Source organism: Nicotiana attenuata, chromosome 6 (assembly GCF_001879085.1).
Source record: "Nicotiana attenuata strain UT chromosome 6, NIATTr2, whole genome shotgun sequence".
Classification (NCBI taxonomy): Eukaryota; Viridiplantae; Streptophyta; class Magnoliopsida; order Solanales; family Solanaceae; genus Nicotiana; species Nicotiana attenuata.
The window spans coordinates 68586711-68613769 of NC_031994.1; the positions used below are offsets into that span (position 1 = coordinate 68586711).

Here is a 27059-nt window from a genome sequence, read left to right on the forward strand (position 1 = left end):
AGAATGAAGATAATAAACAAGGACAACAATATCGAGATAGTATGTTAGAGAGAAAAGAGTATGTTCTTCTATATTTCACGTGGAGTAATTGGAGCAACCGACCTCTACATAATGGCAGGGATCCCCTTTGTATAGGAGGAAAATCCCCGTATAGTACAAAAATATACTAGTTACATAGGTATGGGGATGGGACGGCTGACTGACGCCCTGATTTGGGTTCAGAGTAGCCTGCCAGGCCGTGTCAACCCTAGTTGCGTGTCTTGGGAACCTTCCATTTCTATAACTTATCATGATCCATGTTATCGTGGGGTCGAGTACCATCGACCCTCGAGGAGAAAAATTCGGCCACGGCCTCGAGCCTTCGAGGTGATCTTTTGGAGTACCTAAATGACAAGGAATTGGACCCTCCGATTTCGCCGTATACACCCATGAACAGATGATAGAATATTATGACACATGGAAATTCAAGAACATAATATCTCTAATACTTCTATAGATTCATTTGTGGAATTTGTGCATTTGCTCGTTTCGTTTGTGTCGTATAGATCATGTCAAAAGAAAGAACGGATAGCCTTAACATACCTGAAGTAGGGAAAAATCCGTATAATATTTTTTGTAGGAGCTCAGATCGTCACTGTTTCTAACGTTCTTAATTGTTGAAAGCTTTGAAGTAGCTAACGTTCTCTGGATTGTAAAATAATAATGCCTTTTTGAATTGTAAAGGGTCCTAAGGTTTTTGATTGTTGAAAGCTTTTGAAATAGCAAAAGAAAGCTAATGCTTTCAAGATGTGAGAAAGAAGGCAACATTTTTGGATTTGCAGTAAAGCTTTGAATCTGATAAGCTTTGCTAAAGCTTGGTAACGTTTTTTGTTCCTTATTGTCCTAATGATAAGATTTGTATTATAAGAGATAAAATGTCTCTTTCTTGTTACTTGATTGACAATTTGGCTAGCTGCCACATTTGAGGGGGATGGAATTTATTAAACTTTATCCACTTATTAGTTAATTAGGTAATGTCCCGTTACCCGGTAATTAACCAATTACCCGTACAATTAAGAATTATTTCCACTTACTTAAAATATTACTCACTTTTTACATACCTTACTATCATGGCCATGTGGTACCTTGTATGGTACTAGTCCATAAATACCGGGTATTTTAGCTCGGGTTGTATTTTATCCCAAAACGCCAAATTTCAACGAAATTCATTTTCTTCGACTTGCTTCCCCTCTTACCTTCATGAATTTACTCATCACTTATAATCTCCAAATAATCTTTTCCTTGGACTGATGTCAATTATCTTACGACAAATTCAACGTACAATACTACAGGGTGCAACATCGTCGTAACTTAATACTGCAAAGTGTAACCATCACCGTAATGTAATACTGCAAGGCGTAACATCATCGTAATGTAATACTGCAAGGCGTAACATCGTTGTAATGTAATACTGAAAGGCGTAACATCATCGTAATATAATACTGCAGGACGTAACATCATCGTAATATTGCGGGGTGTAACATAATTACCCCCTTTGGAACATTCGTCCTCGAATATTGACTGATGCTCTTATCATTTTCATAACCTATAGCTCTTGTGAATACCTTATACTCTCCTTGATATTTAAGCAGTTGCTCTGTAAATAAATCCAAAGTCTAGGGTATTCCTCCCTTTAGTCTTCTTGCTCATATCATGACTTGTGGTCGAAATCTTTCTAATCTCGCAACTGCTGCTACCTCCTATCATGCAGCATGTATGACCCTGGCTTTGTAAGTGCGCTTATGTGATTCATCTTTCCTTTTTCCTTTTAGCTTTTAGTCAATCTCTAGGCCTTACTTTGTATACATATACAAGTCTTAATAAGATGTCTCTCTGGGCATCTATAGGTGTACTGAAGTTCTTCGCTCGATACTTTGTAGAACTTGCGAATATGGCCATATCTTATTTCATAGATCTGGATATCCATATACCGCATCTACATGGGTCATACTATATCATAATTTTTACTTTAATTTATCGTTACTGAGGTATGCTTACCAAACTCCCAGTTACTTTTGTTGCCTATCCTTTAGGTATAAATCTCAGTCATTTAATGCTCCTTCATTACCGTTTGTCTTAAGAGGGATGGCGCAATCTCATGCCATACTTTGTAACTTGTATTTGTCCATTGTTGATTCTCCTCAATGTTGATCTACAATCCTCCACTTGAAGACTTGAAAATCCTTACGTAATACATTGCCGCTAGGGCTTACGTTACATTAAGGAATATTTGAAGTGATTTCCATAATCGTATTTCATAGTGTCTCAATGTGATTCACCTTATGGGGGTATCCTAATCTCGTGCCGTTAGTGAAATCTTTTCTCCTTCTCTTCTTTTTTTTTTCAAATCACTATTCAAACGAAGGCCCAAACGTCATCCTTTATCTGTCACAATTACACCCTCATTTTATTACCAGGTCAGCATTTCATTCTTTCTGAATGCTATTAATCATAAACTCCTTTGAGTTCATTCAGGCTATACTGAACTTTCAATAACTTAGAGAAACCATTATCTCTCTTGTTTTCATGGACTTAATCCCGAGGACTTATCCATTATCGTCACCTTTTTACTTGCCTTTTCTTATCCTTACTCATGTTTTCTTAAAACTTTGTCGCTCTACCATACTTTAGCTTTCGACCTGTACATATCCATTTATACTATTTGCAACTTTTCTTCAACTTGCTTGCACCATAGATTTCATTATGTTATTCTGGAATGTCAAGCGAGACATCACATCGTCTCTAACTATTCTCTACTCTCTTAACTACATTTCTCAGTACTTGGAAACCATAGGCTGGAAGACATGCCGCTAACGATGCCAGTATCATTCCCGGTTATTGGATCCCCGCGCTTCTAGCCTTCTATCCGAAGTATAGACTCTTCACAACTTTCTGCATTTGAGTATCTCGTACGTTGTTTACCTTTACCTTACTAACTTAAAATCTCGCATCATATCTTCTATCTCTTTCATATCCTCCCTTCCACATAGGTATGATTCACACCACAACTTGAAGCTTTATTATAATACTACAATCCAGGGAGCTTCATACTGACTTCTTATGAGGTTGTTACTTTTCTTAACTGGCTTTATCATAGAGCCGTTATAGACTATGATTGTTGTACTATCTCTCTCGTACCTCTGATTTTAAGGGAGATCCTGCAATGTTCTCAATCACGATGTTTGTATTTTTCTGGGTCCAATAATCTAACTCCTTATTTACTTCGGTGATGTAACTCTTTAGTTTCCTCATTCTTCTGATCGGCCTTTACGTCGGCTTAAGCTATCTTCCGATCTGTGGTTCATGGTATTATTTATTCTGTTTAGCCTTTCATGGGTGCTAAGGAATATGCATAATACAATCCTTTAACAATTTAATCTTTTGTTTATGACCTGGGCTCAATTCTTTCTTTTACCATATACCAGAATCTTTTACGGCTGTATACGCTGCATGTATAAAACTCCGAACCCTTAAGTGCGTTCATAACCAACTATGGATCATTGATCGAATAATTTCTTTCGTTCCATTTTAGCTTCCTTTTAATGTAAGCTATTACTTTTCCTGGTCTATCTGCCCCCTTGTTGCATCCATACTTAGCTCATCTTAGTGCCCACACATGCCAAAGTTTTCATGCAACTCATATGATCTTCGAATATTACTTTTAATTTTACTTCCCGTTCATCAGTCACGGTAGGTGCCACTTTCCTTTGGAGTGCTTATAATATTGTTGTAAGACTGTTTTACACGACCATTTCCTCTTTAGGTCGTTGTGCTTAAGTTGAAGCCTTCTTCCTTATTTCCTCAGCTAGTCTTTCGTTGCAGTACTTAGGGAGAACCCTTGACCCTCGTAAAGCTGTGAGCTTATTACGGACCTTTTGATGTCCTTCCTTGCTTATAGTTATCCGTAGTTGCTTACCTCCGTGCCCTTGTGCTTGTAGGGTTGCTTCTGAACTGACATTTTGATTGCCTTTCCAGTGGCACTTTCTTTTATCCCCGTAACACTCATATGGTACCTTTAACTACCCCGACTCCTATTTGAATATATCTCAAGTATTATAATGACATTACTGCGAAGCTGAATTCTCCATGTTGGGGTTTACTACATTCATCTTGCATGATTTGCTGATTTGTCCGTAACTTCTTATCTAGTCATGACTAGGCTCTTCCTGAATCAACTACTAATTACTCGTCGGCCCATTCTCATATCCATATTGTGCGTAATCTTTCTTGGGTTATTTCCTTGTCTTAACTTACCTCACGTGCTGTCTCCTTATCTATCAATAACATCCCGGGCAGGAACCCCTACTTCCCTTTTTTTTGACTTTGTGCTTACATAACGTCCTGGAATCATAGCATATTTGGATAAGTGCAATCTCATCCCTTTCTCATTTTTATCGCATTCTTCCTTTATCATTTCATATTCCCCCCTTTAGGGAAGTACTAAGACTTGGAGCTATCACAACCTGCCTATAGATGTTTTCCTCTTCATCTTTGGCGTTCTTTCACATCATCGATGGCCCTTACTCACTTGGGGTAATCCTTTTGTACCAAGGATAACAAAATTCCTCACTTGCAATGGTGACACTTAGTGTAACTTGCACATATATTCGCATAAGCTTAACTTTGCTCACATTGCTTGCTTTAGGGAGGCGTCTTCCTAAATGACCATTCTCTGAATTTCTTATGAATCTTCTTCTGTTGTCCATTCTATTATTGCCGGAAAGCAATCTGAAATTCTCACGATGCCGACCATTATCAAATCACTCAGTCCCTAATTCGTGTTTATTTTATCTTGTTCACCAGCCCATACTGATTTCTATTATTCTGGGGTTTAATTCTTCCTTCTGGTAATCACGTTAGAGTCACGAACTTATTCCTTGAGATGAGGATATGACTTTATGGCATATACTCTTTTGTTGTCCTAAGGCCTGTCACCTCTGGTCTCTTCATTCACTTGACTAGACTCTGTAATACTGTCATTTCTTCTCTCTCTTTTTTCCTACCGTCGTTATCCATGTATCACACATTATTCATAAAGCTTCCTTATCTCTCTTCTCATTACTCTGCTAATATTTCTACGTATCCCTTTACTTGTGAAAACTTAAACACGACATCTTTCGCTTTTAGCTCTCCTTGCTTCATTCATCGGCTCATCGGGTTGCTCAACGTCCTCGCTCTACTAGGGACGAGAGTCAAACTAAGGTAATATTTATCCCTTCCAGGCTTTCAGTGCCTATCATCTGAATTTTTTTTTTTTGGTCATGCTAGTGTTCACATCTAATTGTAATATTTTAGAGTGCACCATCTGGGTGTCTCACAAGGAGATCTATTAGCACATTTGCAATATCATTCGGCAATGTCAACTAACACAAGCAATCCATTCACAAATTTGTGTTACCCTAACCCCAACCGGATCTTGATATCCCGTCCTTCTCTTAACTATACCTGTTAGTCCCCACAGGGCATAACTGAAATGGGTGTGACCAATTGTACATACCTCTGTTACTATCGAATATAACTCAAAAAGCTTATGTTCCTCTGCCTGAATTATAAACATTGTTAACCTTTATTAACTGGGTGCCTCGTACCCTTCTTTATCTTGCTTCTTTTGCTTGTTGAGACTTGTATTTATCTCCTTAGTGTCTCATTGTCTTTCACCATAAAGGTGGATAGGCATTCTTGCCTTAAGGCTTCTTATTAAGAAGCTTACACCTGTCAGTACACCCGTGATCTGCTAAAGACCTCACATTTACTTATCATAGGCATCATACAAAAATCGAATTCCTCTGGCTCAGCTCTTTCACATCTATCTCTCTTTCCAACCTTCTTTCCGGATGTAGGTATCGTCTTATTATGAATAAAATAGAATTTCGGAATTTGAATTCTTATAAGTGAGCTCTACCACACGATCTAGAGTAAGAAAAAAGAGTGACAGTCTTAAATGCCCTGTAGCCTCCTGCTTATAAGTGTGGTGCACGACACAACCATAAATAAGACTCTACTAGACACGGCTTGTAAACTCCCTAGGATAGAACTGCTCTGATACCACTTTTGTCACGACCCGAATCGATGGCCTTGACAGGCACCTGGTACCTTACTCAACCGAGTACTAACGTAACATAACTTTCATATTATTCCATCATAGGTAAATGAACCGGAGTAAAGCATGAGGGAATACAAACCTATACATATGAAGTACGGGCCTATAAGACTAAAATAACCAATTGTGTACTGAACATAGGCCGATAAGGCCGTACAATTTTTTACGTACATGACATATGTCTACAAGCCTCTAAGAATACATAATTTTCATAAAGGTCAGGACAGAGTGCCGCATACCAAATAATACACATCTAAATCATACTAACCAAACAAGCAACTCCGAAGCATATGGAGCGCACCAACATCTTCCGCTGAGCTGATAGCCTACTTGGAGGGCTCTCAACCTGTCTATTGGGACCGCGGGCATGAAACGCAGTGTCCCCAGGCAAAAGGGACGTCAGTACGAATAATGTACTGAGTATGTAAGGCACATAAATAACTACATAACAGACATGGAGGAAATATAGAGTAAATGCTCCACCTGTAAGTCTGGATAACTTTGTAAATCATGAAATAATTATAGTGTCATGCATATGCGTATGAATATCATGTCGTGCATAGGTACATGTTTCGTAACATCATCAGCCTCTGAGGGCATCCCATCATATCATCTCGGCCACTGTGGGCAAAATCATCAACGTATACCAGCTGATCAGGTGGTGGTGCGTATATAACGCCATAACCTTTCCCATATCCCATATACATATATATACATACATATATATGCGTATATAACGCCATCTGGTCATGGGTCAATGTACATGAATGCAATGCATGAAAAGTACGTTAATAACATCTTTCGGAATGTCATAAGACCATTTTGCCTTTGAGTAATATCATAAAGTAAACTCCTTTCAACTTTCGTATTTTTCTGAGACCCATGAACAGATGATAGAATATTATGACACATGGAAATTCAAGAACATAATATCTCTAATACTTCTATGAATAGAGTCATTTATGGAATTTGTGCATTTGCTCGTTTCGTTTGTGTCGTATAGATCATGCCAAAAGAAAGAAGGGATAACCTTAACATACCTGGAGTAGGAAAAAATCCGTATAATATTCTTTGTAGGAGCACAGATCGTCACTGTTTCTAACGTTCTTAATTGTTGAAAGCTTTGAAGTAGCTAACGTTCTCTGGATTGTAAAATAATAATGCCTTTTGAATTGTAAATAGTCCTAAGGTTTCTGATTGTTGAAAGCTTTTGAAATAGCTAAAGAAAGCTAATGCTTTCAAGATGTGAGAAAGAAGGCAACATTTTTGAATTTGCAGTAAAGCTTTGAATCTGATAAGCTTTGCTAAAGCTTGGTAACGTTTTTTTGTTCCTTATTGTCCTAATGATAAGATTTGTATTATAAGAGACAAAGTGTTTCTTTCTTGTTACTTGATTGGCAATGTGGCTAGCTGCCACACTTGAGAGGGATGGAATTTATTAAACTTTATCCACTTATTAGTTAATTAGGTAATGTTCCATTATCCGATAATTAACCAACTACCCGTATAATTAAGAATTATTTTCACTTACTTAAAACATTACTCACTTTTCACATACCTTACTATCATGGCCATATGGTACCTTGTATGGTACTAGTCCATAAATACCGGGTATTTTAGCTCGGGCCGTATTTTCACAAAATGCCAAATTTCAACGAAATTCATTTTCTTCGACTTGCTTTCCCTCTCACCTTCACGAATTTACTCATCACTTATAATCTCCAAATAATCTTTTCCTTGGACTGATGTCAATTACCTCACGACAAATTAAACGTACAATACTACAGGGTGCAACATCATCGTAACTTGTGCAACATCGTCGTAACTTAATACTGCTAAGCGTAACAACACCGTAATGTAATGCTGCAAGGCGTAACATCATCGTAATGTAATACTGCAAGGCGTAACATCATTGTAATGTAATACTGCAAGGTGTAACATCATCGTAATATAATACTGCAGGACGTAACATCATCGTAATATTACAGGGTGTAACACCCATGGTAGGCGCCAAATTGTTCACCCTTAAAATTGATAACAATTGAATTTATATGCGGTTTTAAAGATATGTGGATTGATCCAACACAAATAATCAAGAATGTTAGATAAATGAGTTAAAGAAAATGAATAATCAAACAAGTCGTAACATTATGGCCTAGCTTGAACTTGGACTGAGCTATAATTTCTACCCTCGATTGGGTCATGGGCTCGAAGCCAGAGAAGAACAAAGAACAAAAATAGAGTGAAGACTTTGCAGTAGCTAGAAAGTAGAGAAATAAGTTTGTATTGCCTTGATATGCGTGTTACCATGTGTCCATTGAATAAAAAGCTTTCCCTTTATTTAGTAGGAGAGTTTCATCCCTAGTACAATTCTAAAAAAGGTAAAAATCTTCCTTTCTTATCAATTACTGATACACTACCGACATCGGGCGAGATCCGCGTCGTGATATCCGGTTGGGTGCGGATACCACGACCTCTGTTAGTCGTGTGCAACCGTTTGTAGTGCTTTCCGAGGTCTTGAAGCTCGTTCTGGGTTTAGGGAGCATTATCTCGACGGGCCCGGTGGCGAGTACGCCGTTCCAGCTTCGATCCAAAGAGTTTCCAACTTTGGTATCGATATCATACATTGATACTCTTTCTTAGTTTGACCTTCTGGGAAGTCCATGTGAGCTCTAACCCCGAGTTCACCCGTATACAATGAAAATATGACTAATCTAGGTAAAGGAAACAATAATTAAACTAGTTTTACTAAATGGAATGAGTCCTAAGAGTGAGAATCAATTCATAGACATTTGAGTTTACAGTTAAATTTTCCATATATGAGTTAAGAGTAAAGTTCTAAGCTCACCGCATAATATTTTCATTTCTACCTTCCTTTGCCTCATTAATTGATTAAGGAAATGATGTAAAATAATCGGTTGCGATCTGCACAAAAGAAAATAAGTGTTATGAAACAATAAAAGAAGAAGAAGAACATTGCAGAGAAAAGTAGAGAGAGAGAATTCTTATTGATTTGGGATGAATTACAATGGAATAGAACCCTCTATTTATAGGGAGAGGGTGACTTAGCAACCAAGTAATAACCCTAGAATCTCTCTAAATATAGACATTCACCATAAATACAATTCTATTTATAACACTCCCCCTTGAATGTCTATACAACAGATAATGTGCCTCGTTAAAACCTTAACTAAAATAAAACCCAGTGGGAAAAAAATTCTAGAGAAGGAAAAAGAGTACACATATCTAACAACACGCTTTTTGGTTGCCTCGTTAAAAACCTTGCAAGAAAAATCCAGTGGGAGAAAACCTTATAAGGGAAAAAGAGTACAACGCGTATTAACTCCCCCTGATGAGAGCATCAATTCAGATCCTTAAGCATTTGCATTCCAATCTTTTGCACCATCTTCAAAAGATCTCTTGAACGAATTTGTTTCACCTTGAAATCATCATTCCTAATAGATGTATTGTCTTCATATGATCTTGTTGGAATCGTCAGTTCAATGTCTTCACATAGAGGTGAAAACTCTTGCTATCATATTATCATGCATATAGTTATACCAAGATACATTTGTGCACAAATTGCATTTAGGATATAGTACTTCATGACCTTGAATTCTATATGCTTTAAGCAATTTATATCCTTCAAGGAATTTTAAGTCATATAAGCCATATAATAGACTTTAGATGCATATCAAGTTTTCATGTCATGCTAGACATATAAGATATCGAATTGCACACACCATTGACTTTATACTTTCAAGTGTTTGAACTACATGTCTTTCATATGAAACCAAATCTATTCGAATTGTTTCTTCAGACTTAAGATCCTCATATATATTTAACGCTATTATAGATGTCGTCGACAAATATTTTATATCGGTTCCAACCTCCTTATTTTTCATAAAGACATAACATAGAGATCTCTTCATTCATATATTCAGGTACCTGAATCTCTCATGAGATTTTATGAAGTATTATGTCATGTGATCTTCTAGATCACTTGCCTCCTTTATTATGATCATTTGCTCATCTTCTTTATCAAGAAGTTTATTTGAAACCGATTTGTCTATACGCCTTAAGCATATCATAGACTTTGTCCTTCTAGGACTTATTCCAATAGGAGCATTTGCAGTGAGATATAGTTACTTTCTTTGGGTCAGCAAATGCGTCTGGCATGCTTTGCAATATATTGCAAATGAATTATCCTTTATGAACTTCAAGTTCATATTATCTTATTCGAGGATCTAGATGTACAAATGATAATTCATTCCACATAACTTTTCCTCAACTGTTTATCATGTCTCCCCCACATGTTAGAAAAACTAACTTGTTACCTCAACTTTTAGAATCCACCTTTGTGCGTTATGGTGTTAATCAAAATATACACCGCACATCAATAATAATAAGATGAAATTATTTGGTTCCTGACCTTGAACCACTTGTGAGGGGGGAAAATAATATACTTTGGTATATAACGTATATCAAACTGATATAGATAACTTTGTTCTCGTAAGCAATTGTTTAGCTATTAAATAGAGGCACTTAATAAATTATTTTGCTAAACCAACTGTGATGTAAACCAACTTATCAAGATGAACTATCTTGAATAACAAATCTGGAAATTATGCTCTAAATCAAATTATTGAGCAAGTTACCTCGCAAAATACCATGTTGCGGGTTATTAATAATCGCACATGTAACCATCTCAAAGATGCATCTTATGTGGTATACATGGCAGGTGAATGGGCCCATAAAACCTTTGATATTTCCAGCATTCATGGGATTCAATCCCAATTTTAATTGGTCTATTGATTAATGAGAACATGCAACATAAGAGAATTCATAAAGAACTTTCTCGTTCTTTAATATTTACCCATGTGAATTCTCTATTATTTTTGCACATCATACTTAAATTGATATGGCTAAACCAATTATGCCAACTGAATAAATTATCAATATTGATAAACTTCAGATTTACACCATGACGTGTGCAATAATTATCAATAAACTTCAAGTTTATTATGATATGGGTTTTTATATTGATAAACATCCACTTTAGCGTGGTATTCTTTTATTTGTGTAGTACAAATTGGAGAATAAAGCGGGTAGCTTTTCACATACATATTATCCCGCTACAAGTAGTAGTAATAGAAGATATTAAATCTTTCCTTTATTTATAGTCTCAATATAATCAACCGCTTTCGCGTATACTTTGGAAACTGAATAAGTTTCTTTGAGACTTACTACAACACAATACCTTATTGGTCATTAATTGTGTTTCTCCAAAATAGTATAATTGGCTCTTGCAGAGTTCTCAATTAATTTTGTAGTACCACATATTCATCAACACCCATATGGTAAATATCTCTTTTAAAGAGAAAGTTATACCATTATGGTTATGGTCAAAATAATATGCAAGATCTGTTTCTTGCATTAACGTTGTCTTTTAATAATCACAATACCAAAATATTTTGGCGTACAATAAGTACGTGACCAATGATCATTTATGCCATAATAATAGCATTATTTTCTTATTTCCTCTCAAACCTCCTTCTAGAGGTGAGTGTGGTATATTCACTACCACTAGCACGTTCATATTCTTGGAAGAATGAATATGTATTCATAAATCAGATGTTGTCACATTCACATCATGAATGGACCATAATCATTTATATGTGCTTTATAAAATCTCATGTCAAATCGATGACAAATATTACTTTCACAGAGTGAAGGATTATTTTGAGAATCCTTATTATTCTCATTATCACAATGATGACGATTATAATTTCGTCTATTGCCACGTCCACATCCATTGATACATTCATAGTGATAATTTTGTCTTCTTTCTGACTTATCACATACTGCTATCGCATTCTCTTAAGGGAATGAGAATGGAGCAAATTCAATGGGACGGATTTCCACTTTTTGTGCCCATAATCATACATGAATTTGATCATGGCAAGATATAGAAATTTTACCTTCAGGTGGTTATAATTTCTTACAAACTCTATTAGAGTTATAATCAAACTTTGTTGTCTTTGCTTGTATATAAAATCAAATTATAGAATTTCAAGAATTTAAAAGAGAAAAATAAAGTAAAATACTTACCTTAAATTCAGAATTTAATCATGAAGGAAGTTCATGGAACAATTGACAATCATTATGCTCAATCCCAAAGCTTCTACTCAATTGATTAGAGTCCCGTGCTGATAACGTGTTATGAAACAATAAAAGAAGAAGAAGAACATTGCAGAGAAAAGTAGAGAGAGAGAATTCTTATTGATTTGGGATGAATTACAATGAAATAGAACCCTTTATTTATAGGGAGAGGGTGACTTAGCCACCAAGTAATAACCCTAGAATCTCTCTAAATATAGGCTTCACCATAAATACAATTCTATTTATAACAATAAGCTAGTAGTAAAGTTTCAATTATTTTATATTATCGATGTCCTGCCCCTTAAGTTCTGAATAATTAAAAGAATATTTGTATAAAAAAAATGTTATTTCACAGGCCAGAATCCCAATCTAGCAAAAGAAAAGAAACATATTTATAGCACATTTGGCTAAATTGGAAAAATCAGTTTATTTTAAGAAGTGTTTTTTAAAAAGTGTTTTTCAGAAAAGTATTTTTAGAAAAAAGCAGTTTGTGTTTGGCTATCAATTTGAAAAACACTTTTGAATTACAATTTGTGTTTGGCTGAGCTCTACAAAAAAATTTTAAGTGTCACATTACGAATTAAGACACGGAGAGATTTGCTTAGTAGTTAATATAGTATAAGTAGATAAATAATCACAAATATTTATTACAAAAGACAAAAACTATGTTTTTTATCTTATTGAGTAAAAATAAAAAATACAATTGTAAAGTACTTTATTCTTTCAAGATAATTTAAATATATCAAAAAATTATTCAATAAATATGAAAGTTCATCTGAAAAGTCCTTATATATTACTTAACAAGAGCTCGTTTAGCCAAGTCGCCAAAAATTACTTATTTTAAAAAGTACTTTTGTTCAAAAGTGTTTTTTCAAAAAGTACTTTTGAAAATTAGCAGTTCATGTTTGGCCAATTTATTTGAGAAGTACTTTTTGCAAAATTTGATAAGCAATTATGTTTGCCCAATCTTTTCAACAAGTACTTTTGAGTGTCAAATTACTATAAAGGACAGTAAACGTTTGTTTACAATTAGCATTATTTAAAAAGAGAAATTTTAAATTTTTATTTTAAAATAATTTAACTAATTTTTTTTATTTTTATGTAATTATAATATAAAATATAAAGTAATATGTATTACAAGATTTAAATCAATATAAAATATAAGTATATAAAATAAATAATATTGATAGGAACATATATGCTTACAAGTTATGAAAAACACTATCAGTTCTTGAGAAAATAACGACCAGGTACTATTGCATTATATAAATTATATTACAAACTGGAGATCATATAATATTGGTATACTATAAAAGAAAAAAAATTATACCTTATGAAGAAAGTGCTTGTTATTTCAAAAAGTAATAGGAGACAAAGAAAAGAAGAAACAACAAAAAAGAAAAGAAGAGATCATTTATATTAGAGAGATTATTCCAAATAGGAATAAGAGAATAAGAATAAAAATACGATAAAAATAGAAGCGAGAAGAAAAGATGATAGAGATAAAAGTAAACGTTAAATTAATAAGAAATAATTTAGAAAATATAATTTTATAGTAAGGTTATTTTGTCTTGAAAACATTAATTTTCTGCTTCTGCTTCTGCTTCTGCTTCTTGGAAGAAGCTAGAATTTGTAGCTTCTTCCCAAAATCATAAAAACTTCTTATGTTGCTCAAATGTACTTTTCTGTTTTTGCCAAACACCTCATATTTCCAAATAAGTACTTTTTTTTGACAAAAAAACGCTTTTGGCCTCCTAGAAGCTTGGCTAAACAGGCTCTAAGTAAAGTTATTTTCTAAGGATATTTTCGGTGGGAAGCTACTTTTTTTACTTCTTAAATACTGCTTCTGCTTCTAGCTAAAAGTACTTCTCACACCTCCCCCCACCCAAAAAAAAAAAAGAAGCTTGGCCAAACACCTCAAATTAAGAAAAAAGCACTTAAAAAAAAAACTTGTGGCTTAAAGAGAAGCTTGGCCAAAGAAGCTATTAAGGTCGTTCTAAAGAGAAGCTTGGCCAAAGAAGCTATTAAGCTTGGCTTGCGCATGAAATTCTTCCCTGGCAGTGCAAACTTCAGACAATCACATCTAAAGTTATATAATGTGAACATTAAAGTACAAAAAGTACACTTAAGACTAATTAGTTTGAAGTGCAATTAATTTTTTGCATGCACTTAAGATGAATTAGCTTGAGGTACAAAAAAATGCATTTAAGATACACTTCTAATCAATCTGAAACACCGCCAAATTTTGAGCACTTCAAATATTTGCATGCATTTAAGATTAATTAGTCTGAAGTGTAAATTGTCCATAATAATGCAATACACAATTCAAATTCCAAATTTACGAGCTAAAATTTGAAATATAACTTCGAAATATCACAAAGAACAAATTCCAATCATCAATTTGTCAAAATAACTACAATCTAGTAAATTCATTTCGTAACTGATCACGCCCAACTATGCCTTATAAAAAGGACTCTGCGGACGTTGCAAATATAACCCGAGTATTACGCCCAGGGTCGAATCCACAGAGAGTTAACCTATCAACCACTACCTTCAGACCCACTAATTCTTCAGAACCAGCTTCCCAAATATTCAAATTCTCAGTTGAGTGTTCTTTAACAACTAGCTTGCAAGTAACTAAATGGCTGTAACTAAATTAATAAGGTTGTAAACAATTATGAGGAAAAGCTAAGGCAATGATTTCCCCTATTGATGGATTCCCTTCTGTTTATGCTCATACAAATTTACCCACACATCTCTATCAATCATGAACGCTAATCTTACCGCAAATCTCTCCCGAGTAATCACAGTAATCTACTATTGCACTCTCCCGAGATACACTAGCTTATTTTATTTAGCACAATTCACTTTAGATTACACCCAAGGCTTTGTTATCCCTAATCCCGCCTGTAAACCCACAATTATAGATTCCTCTAATAATCTAGGATTGGTGTTGTTCAACAATACCCTAAATATGCACTCTTTTCCAAGTTATGCACACTAAATAGGCACAGCTAATTAAGGATCCTGTCAATTAACTACAACGAACACGAAGTTAAACAAATAGAGACTAAACTAGCAATTTGTATTCACATAAACAAGAAGTTCATCACCCAATAGGTTCCATCAAAACCTTAGACAAGGAATTTAGTTACTCATGGCTATAGGAAAATAAACTAAGATTGAATTCATCATAAAAATCAAAAGAAAAGAAGAAAGATGTTTAGAGTATTCTCTCACAATGATATTCCTTGCTAAGAAACCTTAAAAATCAATACATGCCTCTCTTGGGCGAAGTCTAATATTTTAAATAGGGTTTAGGTCTAAAAATCCCGTAATTGACACTTTGGTCCCCGAAGTTTCTGCGCCTGCCGCGGTTCTGCCGCGGTCGCGGTAGAACCGCGGCCAAACACCCTCGCGGATTCTCACAACTTCTGCAGCTGCTTCCCACCGCGGTTCTGCCGCTGTCGCGGTGGAACCGCGGTGGATCCAGTAGTCTGAATTCTTCGGCCTGTTTTGCCTGGTTCACTTCGGAAATTTCACAGTTGGCCTCTTTTTCATCACTTTTAACTCCAAAACTGCTCCTTAGCCTTCCTTATACATATATCACCTACAAATCATGAAAAGCACTAATAAGAGCATTTTGTCATCACTTTTAGCATTAAAACTACACAAGAAGGTGATTATTTACGGTGTGATTATAGTCAAATTCACCTATTATCAACACCCCACACTTAAATCTTTGCTCGTCCTCGAGCAACTAAACCACACTTCTAGGCCTAACTGCTCAATGCATTGCCCCAATTTATGTCACACCTGCTATTATCAAAGATTGACCTAAGCGGTGCACAATCATATCTTAGATGCAGACTCTCATGCCCAGACACACTTGTGCCAACTCTAATTACTCTAACAAAAGTGAAGACTCACTTTTTCTTTCTGAGTCACATGCCCTCACATAAACAAAATTTGAGAGAAGTTCCACACACATAAAATTCAACAACCAGTGAACCATATATATAAAGAATTCACTCACTCTCAGCAAAGAGCATTCACATGCCACATAAACACACCATAAGCTTGCCCCTAGTGTAATACTCCACTCGAGCCATTCAGTCAAAGATCAAGAGGTCTTTATAGGTTGTAATGTAGGCTAAGGGACGGGTAGGATATATGTGGATATAGTGACTAACCTCCCTAAGCACTTTTAATACAACTTCCTTTTGTTTCACCTTCATGCTCAACCCTCACATTTTGTTTCTCTTGTGACCCCCACTTTTCGTTAGGTACAACTGGCTTCTTCTTTTTTCTTTTCTTTTCTCTTTTTTTTATGGGATTTATTGTACACTGCCAGTTCACCAACCAGAACCTTCATTCTCGATTCCCCCCTTCTCTTTTTTTTTCTAGTTCTCTCCCACCCCACACTTTGACTTCTGTATATTCTTTAGTGATTAAGTGCTTCTAGGAGGTAAGGGTTCAAACAATGAGCTTATTCAAACACAACGATTTAGATTATTATAGGGTTATCAAAGAACAAGCTTCAGGCTCAAAGGGGTTAACTATGGTAATATGCACAGGTGGATTCTCAAGTATAAAGGGTTGCACAAAGAAATGCCTCAATCATCTCTAAAATTAAACGACTTCTATTTCGCTTTGCAAACACACAGGGCAAGTTCTAGGTATCATATGCAAGCATAGGATGCAAGTAACAACTCACACACACTTAGCATGTAACTCATTCCGAATCAGTTCATCAACATAGTCATACGAGTGTTCAAGCCAGACAAGATGTGCAAAATTAAGGCATATATTATGAGTCCACAAACAAGCTTAGACGTCCACTCTCAAGTTCTTTTCTTTGCAAGTGTGCACCTTTGGGGTTACATTCTGACCTTCACCCATCAAATCCTAACACTACAAAAGAAAAAAAAATCTACCTAACCCGGTTCAAGAAAAACCCTTGGAAAAGAACCGTGGTCAAAAGAAAAACCAAGGGGGAGGTACTACACTACCTAAAAGAAGAAAATAAAAAAAAATAAAAAATTCTACATGGACTACTTCCCTCAAGAGTACTGTCCACATAGTCCGTCATCAGGAAGAGTCCTCTACAAGTTTTTGTGTTTTTTTTTATATATCTGACTTTGACCCTCAAGAGACCCGTCAACAAGTGTCCGTCGTTGGGCCAAGTCAGCTATTCCTAATATAACACACTCACATATATACAACACACCTAATACTACAGCACACAACATCTATATACATTACATTACACAGTTAGAGCAAGTCTCCCACCCCACACTTAAAATCATGACATGTCCCCATGTCATATTAATAAAGTAAAGAGCAGAAGGGTGAGAAGACTTCCCTGAGACTCAATCCGAGTCGGAGACGGTGCTGGGGTCTACATGGCATACCCTCCCCAATGCGCGTAACCAAGCTATAAACCGGCTCTCAGATCTAGCCTGCCTCTGTGACATGGCGTCCATCCTCGTGTGTAAACCATCCACTGAGGTGCGGAGATCCGCGACCTCTTCCTCTAAGGAGCGCAGCATAGGCCGGGAGGACTGTGAGCGTGATAGGTCTGCTCCAGAATGGGGCCGCCGAGAGGGCCCGGCATGTCAACAGACCTCCTGGATGGTGCAATGGGGAGCGGATCATCCTCCTCATCATCAATCTCAATTGTGGTGCGGGTGCCCCTTCCCACTCTGATGCTAGAAGCTTTGAAAGCTGCTCTGGGAGGCAAATCGCCATCAGCAGAGTTAGTAGGGGTGTTTCTCATCAAGCATAATGTGGTCACCAAGGAAGGGAAATAGAATCCCTTTGTCAGCAGCGGGCCCCGTAAGACCATTTCATCTCCAATTACCCGTGCCGCATAAAAATCCTTTCCTGTCACAAAGCACCAAGTCAACAGTGCCCTATTGAAGTTCACGTCCGTGGTATTGCTAGAAGGCAGGAACCTACTACAGATAACAGTCAACCAACACTTGGCCAGGTGAGTGAAGGAGTTAGAGTTGAGGGTTATTTGGTCACGTATCCATATGGGCTGCCCCCCTGTGCAAAGTACATCCGTCATGACCTCCCATGTCACCCCGGGCCTGTCATGGTAATAGTCGACGTCACTGGTGAACGGAGGCAGCCGCAACACCCGGCGAATTGTTTGAATTTGAGCACTGACCACCATACCTCGAACAATCACCTCCCTACCCAAATTCAAAGGGCAGTTGACATAAAATTCACGAACCAACATCTTGTTAGCTGGTGCAGGGTCAGCAAATATGAACTCCATTTCCCGCCTCCGTATCTCTTCATACATCTCCACTTTTTCGGCTCGGAGGGCTGCCCGATCAATCGGGATTTCATGGATAAAAGTTTTGGTAGCCTTGGCGTTGAAGTCGTCCTCTGCCAGTTCCGATTGGAATCTGGACTCATCATACGCAGGTCGTTGGGATGTGCCTCCAGAGCGCCTGTGCCTTTTGGGAGCCATTGGACCTGCAAATAATCAAACAAACCATCAACATATGCCCTAGCTAGTGCCAATAAGATGGTTACTCAGACTTCACCACCCAATGACACCAAATATATCCCCTTACTTCACTCATAACAACCCCCAAAATAGCTCCATAATTTTCTTACCACTTCCGGCATAATACACCCCACACTTATTCCTTTCAATGTTACCCATGACATACAATACCACCATACAACAAATACCACCCTACAACAAATACCACCATACAACAAATACCACCCTACAACAATCAACTACACATCAACAACCATCAACTACAATATCCCAAACCTAGGTTGGCTTAAACACCCCAAAAATATACAACATAGTGCCACAATTTTCGGCCAACACAGGACCCAGTACCATACTACACAAAAATCTAGTTTAGGCCTCCAACCCACCAAAACAATTTCACAATTATGTAATAATATAGACCCAATTAATTTGGCACCAAACAACCTCATAAACATCAACTACAACAGTTACAACAATTGCAAACATAAAAGAAAGCAAACAAATTCAAACTACTACACTACTCCTACTAGGGTTTAAGCAAAAATAATAATTTAACAAATTACACTACTTAAAAGAGAAAGAAATAGAGAGAGAGAGAGAAGAATAACTTACTTAAGTTGAAGAGGGGAAAGAGGGGAGGTGTGGGAATGGAGGTTTGGGGAAGAAGGGGGTTGATAATGGAGGTTTGGGGAAGAAGAAGAAGAAGAAATTTGGTGAAGAGAGAGAGAAAAAGGAAGGGGATGGGGGTTGGGGCGGAAATAATGAAGGGGAAATAGGAAGGGGGGGGGGGGGTTGTGAGGGTGTAAAAAGGAAAGAAAAAGAAAAAAAAAAAACAGTACTTACCTGGCCGCGTCTGTCTCTGCCGCGGTTCTGCCACGGTCGCGGTAGAACCGCGGCAGTGAGATTCCGCGAGGCCTTTTAACCGCGGTTTCACCGCGGTCGAGGCCCCTCTCTGATTCTAACGCCCAGTTTTTTTTTTTTTTAGGTTACAAAGGTTATAATTACAACAATGTCATGGGTTGCCTCCCACGTAGCTCCTGATTTAACGTCGCGGCACGACTCATGTGAGCAAAATTAAGGTTCACTCGACCTCTGGGGTTCATTCAAATGCAGCTCTGTCATCTTCTTAGGCTCGTTCATGCCCATATACAATTTCACCCGCTGACCATTGACTTTAAATGTACGAGAGTCATCTTCAGTAGCAACTTCCACAGCTCCGGATGGAAATACTTCAACCACGCGAAATGGTCCAGACCACCTTGACTTTAGCTTACCCGGGAATAACCGCAGTCTTGAGTTATAAAGCAGTACCCTGTCCCCAGGTTTGAAATTTCGTTCAATGATGTTCTGATCGTGAAGCCTCTTCATTCTCTCTTTATATAGCCTTGTGCTCTCAAAAGCAAGATACCGGAACTCCTCTAGCTCATGTAATTCCGTGACTCACGACGTGCCCGCAGCTTCCAAGTCTAAATTCAGTTGTTTCAGTGCCCACCAGCTATGTCCATTTATAAGTAGCTCATTATAAAAATTAGCCAATTGATAAAATATTACTAATATTGCCAATTTATCCAATTAGCTATTTGTAGCAAAAAAATATCAAATTTTTGCTTTGTTTTGAGTGGGTGTTATTAGAATAGATTGGGCACAACTTAAGGAGCTTGAATCTCAGTTTTGGGATGATTTGGTGAAGTTTTGAGGTGGTTTGAATTGAAAATTCGAATTAAAAGCTGAACATGAAAAAATGAGATGTGTATCACACTATGTATCATTTGTGTATCACACATGTATCATATTTGTATCAATTGTGTATCACATGTATATCCATGTATACCTGTGTGTGAGATACATGCGTGATATATGTGTCGCAGAAGACTTTTTTGAACTCGATTTAATTACGAATTTTGATACAAAACCAGTCCAAATCACCTCCAATCTTCCTCAAATTTTGTATATTGGCTTATCTATATATTTTCAATGAATTTCAACTATACCCATTGAAAAAGTTCCTTTTTTGTTTAGATTTTTGGAATACTGTATAGATTTTTGTATTTCATCACCTTATTTGCTACCCCGTCCATGAAATTTCCTTTCCGCCTTGTATCTGATGTTGCTAATCACGCTTAAAAATATGGAAGGTGATTTTTGCATGTGATTCTTTGAGAGAAAGAACCCTATTATTTGGTTTTTCAATTTTTGTTTGCTAGTTTTGGTAAGTCTATGACTAATGGCTAGAGGTTGGTAAGTTGAAATTTATTTGGGACATTTGTGTAAGTTTCCCTTTTAAAAAGTGCTTTTTTTTTCAGAATTATTTTTCTCAAAATTACTTTTTTTTTTTTGAGATGCTAACATATTTTCTCAAAATTACTTTTGGTCAAAAGCAATTTATGTTTCACTAATTAATTTAGAAAATACTTCTGAGGCAACTAATGTTTGACCAAACTTTTAAAAACTGATTCTAAGTGTATTTTCTCAAAAGTGTTTCTGGAAAGAAACTACCTTTTTCTATTTCTCCAAAACTGCTTCTGTTTTTTCTCAAAAGCCATTTTTTTTCAAAAGTTTCGCCGAACACTTCTAACTTTGAAAAGAAAAAACACTTTTAGAATTGGAAAAGCTTGGCCAAATAGGTTATTTAACAGTATCTGGACTGTCTCATTGCGTTTTTAACCCAATCTTCGTTTGTGTTTTTGGGGTTCAAAATGTCTTTTTATCACAACAATGGAGAAATATACAAAAGCCTAATTCTTTGGCAAGAGACTTAAAACATAAACTCATTATGAAGCTTAGATCATTATTTGTTTCCGCAGAGCAAATTTAATATAATTTGGATATGCGTCGGTCATCTTGGTGTGTGCGTGTGTGTGTGGGAGGGGGTGGGGGAGGGGGGGCAAAATTACCAAGATTTTTACTGCATACTATTCTTTTTGTAATTTCTTTTCTAAGGATATACAAAATAGTACTCCCTCCGTTTTATTTTATGTATATCACATTGACTTAGCACGTGATTTAAAGAAAAGTAAAAAGAATTTTGAAATGTTAAAGCTAAAGAGTTACTTAGTATAAAAAGAAACATTTTTTTAAATAGATTAAAAAGAAAAGTAAGACGCATAAATTAAAACGGAAGAAGTTATTCCCAATTTTATTATTATTGAAACTGCCAAGCCACCTGCTAGTTTTGGACAAAATTTTTGTCAACAAACATTTTCAGTTTTGTATTTTTCAGTACATTAATTAAGAATATTAGAGTCATGGCTCTATGCACTAGTTAGTATTCAAACCGAATAAACCGAAGTTACCGAACCGAATAAACCGAACCGAAATGAGAAAAACCGAACCATACCGAATTTAATTAGGTACGGTATTGGTATAGGATTTTAAGAAACCGAATACCAAAAATACCGAACCAAAATATCTAAATACCATACCGTACCGACCGACGAACACCCCTACTATACTCCATCCGATCCATAGTAAATGAAGAGCCGTGCAAAAGTCAAGCTTCCAATTCGGACTCAAGCAAGCTCAAAGCAACCATACGACAATTTCCCACTACAACCAAGGGCAGACTTAGATGCAAGGAAGAGGGTTTAATTGAATCCCCTATGTCGGAAAATAATAGAGCGCAAATAGGGTAAAATCCCTTTGTTTGCTTACATATGATTGTTAAATCTCCTTGACAAAAAGAAAATGTTTTGGTATAGAGATAAAGATGGTTCAATGAGGCATTCTTGTATTTCTTTTAAATTCTCTTCTCAGAATTCCCGACTGACCACCACTGTACACAAACCGCTATGACAAAATCATGGCCATTGTAAACTTGTAATTATACACCAAAAGGAACGTAGGACTGCAACAGCAAGGACTCAGCAAGTTACATAGACCTGATTGTCATCATCTGTCAAAGAACTTAGGCAACCTGCAAAACTGTTAAGAACAGAACTACTACACCGATAAATGGACATAAATTCATCACTAAGTACAGATACTAAGAGATCTAGCCACTTGCTGACTTGAGATGGAACAAAAGAGTGGTGAGAAAGAGGGCAGACATAAACGTGAGAGATGACATTGCTATTATTTCATAGAACAAATTCAAATTAAAAGCCTAAGTTAGCATTTTCCAGAAAACTCAATATAAGTAGCTTTCACCTACACCTATCCATTGATTTTCTAGCCCAATCTTCTTCAAGCATATGCTCGCTTCCTATACTGAATGCCCTGAGTGACCCCTCGTGGAACAGAAACCCGTGCACTAGAACAGATTGGGAGAAGGAAAGTATGGAACATGGAAGGCAGAGAGTTGGAGGCTATGTATTACCCCGACCATGGCCGACTTACAACTGAAAGTGACCTTTTTCTCATGTCATTGTTTAGAATAAACATTAGACGCATATTTTCTGCATATACAACAACAAACTCAGTGTAGTCTCACAAGTGGGGAACATATATTCTAACAAATAGCTGTTAATTTTCATTCTTAAACCAAATATACTTCGAGCTATGTGTACGGTCCTTGGTTCCTATCTCTCCTTGACGTTACAAAGTACAGAAACCTTACCACCAGTATTTCCTCTAAGCTGACAAGCATTCTCCTCCGCCTACAGGGACAAGAGAATGGAAGAGAGTGATTTGTTTACCCAGTTAGAAATCTAGTTCCAAAATGCTAACAACTTGTAAATTAATAACCATGACGTTCTGCACCTCTAAATCGACCAACCAAAATATAGTCATTCCAGCACACCAATATCATCAACACATGTTGAAAGAAAATCTGCAACGAACCACAGATATGACTTTGCCATGGGCCTCGCCTCATTTTCAAAACTCTTAGCAAGATTTTTCAGAAAGTGAAGATTATGATGAAACCAACCCATCATGAGTATTCTTGAGTCAAAACCCATCAAAAAGACACTACACAGTAAATCAAGAACCTAGAAACACCAAAATGCTGATGAGAATTATGGTTACCATCATAAAGGGATGTTCATGCATATGATGATATGAAAAGAATAGATCTTCTAATAACGAAATGAATATGATTAGGGTAGTAGAACTTTCCTTACTTCATACCGGGGGTGAGGCGGGGTTGGATTAGGGTTGATCTTAGATGGCTTGCAATTTATGTTGAATACACACTATACTTGTTGTTTATCTTAGCCCCGGGCCTTAGATATTGGTTACTGTTATTGCATGTCATTCATCTTTTGGTTGTTATGCTTCTGTTACTATTACAGTTGAGTTACTAATGAGTTGTCTTTTCTTGTTTTTATTTCCGTCTTTCTGAGCCGAGGGTCTATCGGAAACAGCCTCTCTGCCCTATCGGATAGGGGTAAGGTCTGTGTACACATTACCCTCCCCAGACTCCACTTGGTGGGATTTTACTGGGTAATTGTTGTACTGATGTTACCCAAGAAAATGAAGGTCCTGAGGAGTCTTTTGAGAACCTCCAGCACAGAGGATCCACTGCATCACGAGGCAATATAATGATTAAAAAACATCTCTATAATCAACTAAGGAAAATTATAAGATATTACTTGGCTGATATGGATTACGCATAATCTAACACATGCGCAAGATAGCTACTTAAGTAAATAATTGGAGAAGCAAACTCTGAAATAATCTTCTGGGAAAAAATAACAAACAATATAATGAGAGTGCTACATTTTAAGAGTGATTGCTAACCTTACAGCAGATTAAAAGATGGCGAGATCATTTCACAGAGATCTATTTGCCATGACGTTAGAGGAGACGGAGATCCGAGATCCAATACTTAAGTCAATCAAGTTGCAGTTCTGCAGTAAGTAGTGATATTTATTCATTATTATTACCTTACAAGGAGAAAAAAGCTATGATAAGGTGCTGGGTTTGAACCAAAAATAACAAAGAACTAATAAAGTGACAAACCTAATATTCAGGGAAATAGTTTCCATCTTATCATAGAATCACGGAAATACTTTAAACATCAAATTATATATTTGAAAAGGAAAATTTTTAAAAATCAGTTGATCACCTTTTGTTTGTGCAGGTGAAGGGAAGCGCAGCTACTGTGAGGCCTTGTAAAATAAAATATGGAGAAGTTTTCTTTGTCATAAAACATAAGTTGTTCAATGAACTCTTTCTGCGATCAGAGGAAGTCTAATCTCTTTTTATCTACGGCAGACAAACACCAGCTTCCAATCAATATGGTGCTTTGCTGTTTTTGATTAATGACTTAACGGAACAGTGCATCCAGTGACAGTTTACGCAATGGTATTTAACCAAGAAAAAGACAGAGAGGGGTGAAATAAAATATTTGCAGTTTTCTCAACATAATAGATGCTCTCCAGTTTTATGAAAGACTGCGAACCCAGAAAGGTAAGAAAGATGTTTTGGAAACAAGTGCCGTCACAATAAGGAGGAAAAATAAATCTCATTATGTTGAGACTGTTATAGTTGAATGTAACTGCTATTATTTCTCCCTCTCACTCTTCCTCATGTGACTTTTTCCTTTTTTTTTTTTTGATAAAGTAATCCTTTAGACACTGCGATCCAAGCTTAACCAGGCTAATGTAAGAGATTTATAACAATCTCTTCTGAAGTATTTGCTCACCTCCCCTGGTTTACGCATTAGTGTCTTAAGGAGAAATTATACCTCATGCTCAATAGTAAACGAGAATCACCCTAGTTAAGACATGCATTCAGATCATTGATGTTCCAAACAGCAAAAGGGTTATCACTTTTCTGTTATCAAACCAAAATGGATTACATGACTTCGGAATGATAATGTCCTCAATCACCAGTTTCATCAATGAATGTTGGCACAATAGCAGCCAGAATTACAATTAAAACTAACAGTACTCATAAACCAAGAAATCCTTGTATGAGAAAACAATAAACTTACTATCTTAGTTTCGACCTTTGATGTAAAAATCATACACCTCAGGCATCTCATCCCTTAAGGGCATGACATAATTTTCTAAAAACTCCGACTCAGAACACTTGATAACCGTATAAAAACACGGCACTTTCTTTATCAGTTGCTTCTCCTTTAGAAGTTTCAAGATTTTATTCCTTGGCAAGACCCGTTTCTCAAAACTGAACATTAAGAGAGTGGGATGAGAAGCTATGTAACTAGTTTCGTACCCAAGCTCCTCCACGTAAAATTTCAATATATTTCTAAGCTTAACCTCGGACGTAGTCAAACATAAAGGAAGCCTTTGCACCATCGTAATAATATCAGAATCAGACCAGCCAAAACTCCTGAAAATTCCAAGTTTCATTTCCAAATTCGACTTACTAAGCGACGAAAGCATTTCCACTCCATAGAAAAACATCCGAGAATCCCTACGAATGCAAAAATCTTTTTCCACTCTTTGCACAATATCCTCAAGCCATTCAGTTTTTTGCACAAAAATTCTCGGATTCCTAAGAATAAGCTTTTGAATATCCAAAGTCGAACATCCAAGATTTTGCAGGAATGATATATTAGGTGACATTACTCTCTGGAGAGGATAGCTAAGCAATCCAGGAGTTCTCTTAATAGCCTTAGCTACAGAATCATCAGTTCCCAATAATTTCCTAAGATATTCAATACTTGGTCTAATGCCTGTATTCAAGCCTGTTCTGAGAAAAGCCCCACTTCTTGAAAGGACCTTAACTAAGTGGGGCCCAGAAAAGCCAAGTTCTTGAAAAACCTTAATTTTGGGTTTAAGGGTTTTGTCCACGTCAGCAAACAACAACCTAGGTGCAGGAGAGACCAACAGTTTGATCTGGGCATTGTCTAAACCGATTTGTTTGAAGTAATTAACAACTAATTCAGGTTTGTGGTTATTTCTGGGTTTCAAACAAGTTACCTTGGAGCTAGCAGAAATAGCTTTTTCTGTGGAGAAGCCAAGTGAATTCACCAGAAATTCTGACAGTAAGTTGGGCTCTGCATTTGCTGTAGTTGTTGTGGAACAAAAGAGCTTAAGTCTGATGCAATACAATTGCCTTGTTGCGCCATTGTTACCAATTCCAAACATCTGAATAAAAGCGCTGTTCAGTTTCGGTTTTTGGAAATGCAATTTACCGTTTACTCCACTGAAATGGAAGAAAATGAAAACCCTAATCCTATTTTAGCGAATCCGACGGGAAGGGGAAGTGCCTCATTTTTTTTTTTTTTAAAAAAGATTAAGAATACACATTTGAATATCAACATGTGTATTAAGATTAAGACATCTGAATCTGAATACACATCTGAATATATTAAGATGTGTATTA

General features: G+C 36.6%; 1 protein-coding gene across 12 annotated transcripts; it reads right to left on the reverse strand.

Annotated features, from left to right (window-relative positions):
* Positions 22302-26948, reverse strand: LOC109227146 (transcription termination factor MTERF5, chloroplastic-like). 12 transcript variants are annotated; one of them, XM_019392187.1, is made up of 4 exons: positions 24832-26948; positions 24504-24613; positions 23380-23419; positions 22302-22737 (listed from the first exon to the last, which is right to left on the reverse strand). In XM_019392187.1, the coding sequence occupies exon 1, from the start codon at positions 26819-26821 to the stop codon at positions 25706-25708; it is 1116 nt and encodes a 371-aa protein (XP_019247732.1). In that variant the 5' UTR covers positions 26822-26948; the 3' UTR covers positions 22302-22737; positions 23380-23419; positions 24504-24613; positions 24832-25705. The 12 variants fall into 12 exon arrangements, 11 of the variants coding, with proteins under 11 accessions (XP_019247732.1, XP_019247731.1, XP_019247727.1 ...); XM_019392186.1 differs by having other exon boundaries at positions 22302-22745; XM_019392182.1 differs by adding an exon at positions 23523-23592 and having other exon boundaries at positions 22302-23419.